This window comes from Sceloporus undulatus, chromosome 1, assembly GCF_019175285.1.
Source record: "Sceloporus undulatus isolate JIND9_A2432 ecotype Alabama chromosome 1, SceUnd_v1.1, whole genome shotgun sequence".
Classification (NCBI taxonomy): Eukaryota; Metazoa; Chordata; class Lepidosauria; order Squamata; family Phrynosomatidae; genus Sceloporus; species Sceloporus undulatus.
In genome coordinates, this window is record NC_056522.1 from 46,068,488 (window position 1) to 46,075,004 (window position 6,517).

General features: G+C 43.0%; 1 protein-coding gene across 1 annotated transcript in view; it reads right to left on the reverse strand.

Moving 5' to 3' along the window:
• Positions 1–3,612: 3,612 nt before the first annotated feature.
• EHD3 (EH domain containing 3) overlaps positions 3,613–6,517 on the reverse strand; it is a 41,388-nt gene continuing 38,483 nt past the window's right edge. The window contains exon 6 of the mRNA XM_042465728.1: positions 3,613–4,629. Within this exon, the coding sequence (XP_042321662.1) occupies positions 4,102–4,629 (528 nt within the window). The 3' untranslated portion in view covers positions 3,613–4,101. The remainder of the gene's footprint in view (positions 4,630–6,517) is intronic.

The following is a 6,517-nucleotide window of genomic DNA, read 5'->3' on the forward strand; positions in this document are numbered from 1 at the left end:
CTGAGCCAGGGCAGTTAAAGCAGTCTCAAACTGGATTATTTCTGCATTGTGTCTTGGACCCAACTCAGGCTGCATCTTCACTCCAGAGACAATCCAGTTTCATACCATTTTAACTGCCATGGCCCAGTGCTATGAAATCCTGGGAATTGTAGTTTGTTGTCACACCAGAGTTTGCTGAGAGAGAAGGTTAAATGTCTCATAAAACTAGAATTCCCAGGATTCCATAGCACTGAGCTAGGGCAGTTAAAGGGGTGTCAAACTGGATTATTTCTGCAGTGCGGTTGGAGCCGAACACGTTTCTATTTGGCACAAAGCTTTCTGGACCCCCTTCATATCAAGATAAACATCTTAAAAGTATTAGAAGGACTGAAAGATTCTTTGTTTGGTTCAATGGTAATTTTGAGAGTTGAAATAAGTTACAATTATTTTTATTCAATTAGTGTTACGTTTATTTGCAAGATCCGCCATATTAACATTACGGGAATTTTCCGGGAATTTTGAGTGAATATTTGGTGTGATATGGGGGGATTCGGTGTGTTTTGGTCAAACGTGTGGGGAAATATCTTCGAGGCTTGTTTGCAACACTGTTCAAAAGGCCTCCAGAGGCCTGAGAAGCTGGCAGCCAGGGGTGGACCCTCGTGCCGGCTTCCAAAGGGCTCTGGAGGCCTTTGGAAGCTGCAAACCAGGCGTGCACGTGCGCTCTGGCTTCTCAGGCCTCTGGAGCCCTTTGGAAGCCAGCAGAACAACCAGGTAAATGCGCTGGGTTCCTGGGGCTCTCTTGTTACCGGTGTACAAGACGGCCCCCAACCTTTGACCCCATTTTAGAGGGTCAAAAAGTCATCCTGTACACCGGAAAATACAGTATATATAGAAATGGGAAATAACAATGGCATGGACCATCCTAATTTTAGCATTCAATGATATATATATTTACACTTCAGAATCTAGTTTCTTTATAGCTGCCCTAATCTTCTTCTGATTTCTTGACTACGGTCTCCATTCTGATAACTGAGCCAAGGGATGAAAAATCTTGAACTATTTCAATCTCTCCATCGTCTGGTTCAAACCTCCAAAGACATAACTCCCATACAGGATTCCAGTCATTGTTTCCAATCTCTCAGCAAAATGGCTTGCGTTTTGGATTTTCCTGAGGGGTACAGCCATGGGGACTGGCACGCCATGTTAAGTGGCTGCTCCTCAGAGCTTGCCATTACACCACTGGCAGTAGCCCAGACCTTAATGGTATCTTTGGTTTTGTCAGATGACAGCAGGCTAACAAATTGAGGGTATTTTTAAATCACTCATTTTATTTTCCCTGTATTTTGAACTGCAGAAGTAATACCTCTGGAGTTCATTTGAAACCTCACCTTTGTCTCTGTGGAAGACACAAGGTGACTTAAAACATAAATTAAAGTAAAACTCCAACTATGAATGGAACAACAGATCACCGCTTATGTCTTTCATCATACAGGGGGATAAGCAGAGTTCTCTGAGACTGGTGGTTCCAAGATATCCATTGCCCTGTTTACTTACCTGTGAGTAAACCTCAGTGAAATGAATGGTATGTATGAGGCTGCATGGTCCCATCGGGGTAGAATGTCATCTCATTTACTACCACAGCAAAGAAGAAGAAGCTAAACTGAAATGCTATGTCTTATCAGATCCCTTATGGACAAGCAATTCAATTTATATTAGGATAACTCTCTTCATAGTTTGGTAGATGATAAAACTTTAAATTATATGCACATTAATCTGCCATGGTCCCTTTCCTGCCTGATTTGTTCTTAACCTGTAAAACTGAGGCTCACTTGCAGCAATGGCCTTACAATACAGTATAAGCCCTTTGTGGATTTAGAAACAAGTTCAGGTATGGCAAGGATTTTGTGAAACACTCCAGATAAAACACACACACATGCGAACACCCAATAAAACAGAACTGAGCTTAGTTTTTTAATCATGTTTCTGGACAGGGTGCCAAATATAAAGGGGAAAATGATGCATGTTCCTTTAAAAGAAAATACTGATAAATGCACTGCAATGATGTTTATACATAGAGAGAACATATATTTGTTTATATAATATTAACACAGATATAAAATAAGTTTATCTCAGTTTGTCATCCTCCTCACCCCTTCACATCAGACTAGATATTCAACATATATGAAACCAAGGACTGCAGTCTCATTCCAGGCAGTGACAACAAAGGGTTTGTGGTGGTGGAAGCAAGTGTATTGTGACTATTAGTCCATCCATGGTAAGATGCCTACATTCAAGATGGGAAAATCACAGCTCTTATTTTAACAGGCAATAATATAGACCCAGTACAGACTGGTACAAAGCACTGGCCTGGGGCTGATTTTAGGGCTCGGGAATGCAGAGCGTCTGCACGCTCTCGAGCCCTACCATGCTGTCCAGGCACCATTTTGGCTCGTGTGCTGATGACATGCCTTGTGCACTATGTCCAAATGCTGCGGTGCACAAAGGATGTCACCACACCACTCCAGGGCACTAGTGCACCTTGGCAGCGGCGGAAAAAGGAGCCGGGCTTCACTCCTTTTTCAAGGCACATCGTTGCCATGACGTGCGGTCACTGTGGCAACGATCCATGGGATTCTGACCATCTGTATCCCCCCATAATGGGGAAATTCTTGACCCTTGGTAACCACCTCTGATAAGGTACTATAATTTCCACAAATGGAGCTCATTGGAGCTAACTCAGCCCTTCTTTCTGAGGACTGTACTTTCCAGCATCTGCTTACCCGTGCTAAACCATTCTCAACCATAGGTCAGTGCATGCCAGCATTACTTTCTGTGCTAACTAGATGCATGGCTTTAAGTCTGAACACCATACTTCAAAGCACTGAAAGCATGTTCTTATAATGTGCTATTTACAGTGGAGGCTTTGCAAATATATATCATAAACATTCTATAACTGAGCTGCCTTTTCTTCAATGTGGCATCCTCCAGATTAACTACAAATCACATAATCCCTAGTCATATTCCTGTTGGGAAACACGTACCCTGTAATAATGAATGATAATATGTATCTTTCTGTCTATCTCCAAAACTATGAAACCTAGACACCTGACAATTGGCATGGAAACTCAGCAGACACTAAGGACATTCAGATCAGAGTTATTTTGCTTTTAAGAAATTTTAGTTAATTTTAAATGTTGTATAATATATCCTGCAGTACCATCTTCAATCAATATGTAGCACAGAATCCTCTTACCCTAACCAACAGAGAGAAAGGTCTAGGCAGCCTTTGGAAGTTTCACACGATGTTTCTCTCTGCGATGCCCTCACACTCTCCAAAAATGTGAAGTGAGTGGTGGGAATTGGAGCAAGAGAGATTCCAACTGTTTAGTAATGTGGAGGTTGGGGGATGAGGTGCACTGGCAAAGCCTGAGAAGCACTAGGGTGGAAAGAGAGAAAGATCTACAAGAAAGAAAAAAGGAGGAGAAAGAAAAGAAACAGGGTTGCAGTGGGAGGATTATGGGAATTTCTACTGTACTTTTTCAAAGATGAGTACTTCTGCTTGTTAAAAATAAAGTTTTGAGAGAGAGAGAGAAGGGAGAGATATTGAGAGACGGGGGAAAGACAGAGAAGATAGAGATATTGAGAGAAATATTGAGAGAAAGGGAGAGAGACTCTCTAAAGAGACTGAACAGAAATAGATGGCTACTCCACAAGAATGCTTTAGTTCAGAGGTAAGTTAAAAGGACCAGCTTCCACCAGTGGTATGTTTCATCTTCTCTTTTTTGGGGTAAGGGGGGCTTGGGATTCTGTCAGTGATTCCAGTCCCACCAGAGACAAATCCAGTGACAATTTCTACCAGTACTGAACAATAAAGCTTTCCACATTAAAATGTATAGATCACAGCAAACTTCATTCCCTTAAACCCTGATATCACTTTCTTTTAACAACATACATCAAGAAGGAAGAGCTACAAAAATAAAGTTAATTGGAAATCACAAAGAGGAACTACTCAATTTAATTAAGTTTCAGGTTCCCCTGCAAGGGCAAAACTTTTGTAATCCACAGATGGCCTCACACCTCAATAGATGTCCCTCCTTTCCTAAATTTCTTTCTCAAGGCTTCTTACTCTGCTACATTCCTTTTAGATGGTGGGATGAGATGAACTGGGAGGTCACTGGGGAGCTCATGGCCTTCTAACTTGACTTTTACAAGATGATTAGCCAAAGCAAACTCTTCATCATCCAGCATCCCATCCTTATCAATATCAGAGAGTTTCCATATTTTGCCTAACACTGTGTTAGGAAGCTTGGATTTCACTAGCTCCTTCTTAGCATTAGCACCAGTTATTTTCCCATCAATGGGTGACAGCGTGTAGAAGATCTCATCATACATGGGCTTATCTCTGGCTACCACCCAGTCTGCATCATCAATTCCTTCTCCTGCTCCTTCACCATAGCCATGTCCAAATGGGCCCTGAAGTGTCCCTTCGAAAGCTCCACCTTTCACCATTTGGATAGGCCTGCGGGATTCCTCCTGGCGCACCAGCATCATGAGCTGTGCAATGTCATTGGCCAGCATATCATCTACAGCATCCAGTAACTTGGTTTTTATAGGTTGGAATTTGCTGAAATCTTGAGCCTGCAGCAACTCCTGAAAGGCACACAAAACAGAAGGAGGCATACATTTTGATATTTATTTGTTATTTAGTGCAGGGGTGGCCTTGGAGGGATGGAAGTTTCCCTGCAAAATAGGCAAAAAACCCTCCCCCTTCTAGGGGGCATGGTGATACCTTTGGCGGCCTTCCTTGGCCTCTAGAAGGCATGGGGGGCATTTTGAGGCAAACAAAGTTTTCTTTGTGGGTGTAGGACAACATTTTGTAAAATTTTATTTTGAACTAGACATGGTGAAAATGCCCTCCACAACTTCTAAAGATTATTTTTGGGCATTGTGTTGTTGTTTTTTTGTGTGTGTACACACATGTGCGCGCGCACACACACACAAAGAGAAAGAGAGAGAGACTGCCACACTTTGCCAACCCCTGATTTAGTGTAACAGAGGTAGCCCCAACAACAATCCAAGAGTCTGCATACACAGTCACTTTACAACTATGAACCTCAATTTGCAAGTCCCCTTAGTCAGCAAACAAGGGTCAGTCCACAGGCTGAAGCCATAGCTGCTATGATTTTATTGTACTCCTGGGGCTGTGTGCATGAAAACTAATTCTCTCTCTCACTCTCCTTTGTTCCACTTACAGTGTGCACTACTGTCACATGTATTTATTATTTATTCATTTATTTATTGCACTTATATCCCAGCTTTCTCCCAGATGGGTTCCAAGTCAGCTTACAACAGGTAAAAGAACCAGGCAGAGCCAGGGTGATGTAGTGATTTGTGTGCTGAACTAGTACTCTAGGAGACTAGTGTTCAAATCCCTACTCCACCATGAAAAACAAGCGGGGAACATTACCAGAACAAAGTGAGCTTATTGTTGTGAATGTAACCTTGGCTGCTTCTGCACTGCCGAATTAATGCAGTTTGACACCACTTTGTCTGCCAGGGCTCAGTGTTATGAAAGCCAGGGATTTGTAGTTTGTTGTGACACCAGAGCTCTCTGACAGAGAAGGCTAAATATCTCACATAATTACAAATCCGAGAATTCCATAGCATTGAGCCATATCAGTTAAAGTTGCAGATGCAGCGCTAGGTTCCTGTTTGTCTTGTATTATTGGATATGTTTCAGTTTGTGAAGCCTGGGAATGTGGACAAGATCTTTAGAGATATGAGAAACATACATGAATACTGGACCTGTGCCCTTCCTGGCTTATAAAACCAGCTGGAAGGGAAATACACTGGTGCCTCGGGATACGAAATGCGCGGGTTACGAAATTTCCGGGATACGAAAACGTTGGATTGGACGAAACTGTTTCGGGTTACGAAATATTTTTCGGGTTACGAAATTCATTTCGGCGCGAAATTCAAACGATGCAAAGTGCAGCTATAGGCTTTCCAGGGCTAACGGAAAGCTAAGAGGGCTGAGTTAGGGGTTAGCTTTGGCGCGAATTTTGAATTTCGTTAGCAGCAGTGATTGGCTTGAGAAATCAAGCTGATCATCTGGATTGGCTAACGAAATTGGGGGGGGGGGTGGCCTTGCTTCAGAAACAAAAGCCAGCTTCCATTGATCTGCCCCCTTTGTCTGGCCTTGTGGACTGTTGAGGGAGAGTTTCTTCTGAGCTCTAACTCGTGGTTCCAGTGGAGGCTTGGACTTGTTCTGGATTTCTGCCTTTGGACTTGTTCTGGCTTTCTGCCTTTGGACTTGTTCTGGCTTTCTGCCTTTGGACTGTGTACAGTACACTTCGGATCAAGACCTGCCATCAGGAATTTCTCTACAGGTAGGTGGATGGATTTTTACCTTCTTCTTGTGGGGTGAGAGAGTGTGACCATGCTTTTGCTGTGGGGTGGTGGGGTGCTTTGCTCATGGCTGTGATGATTTCAGAGTGTGGGGTGTGTGGCCATGGGGTTGCATGTTCAGATTGGGGGC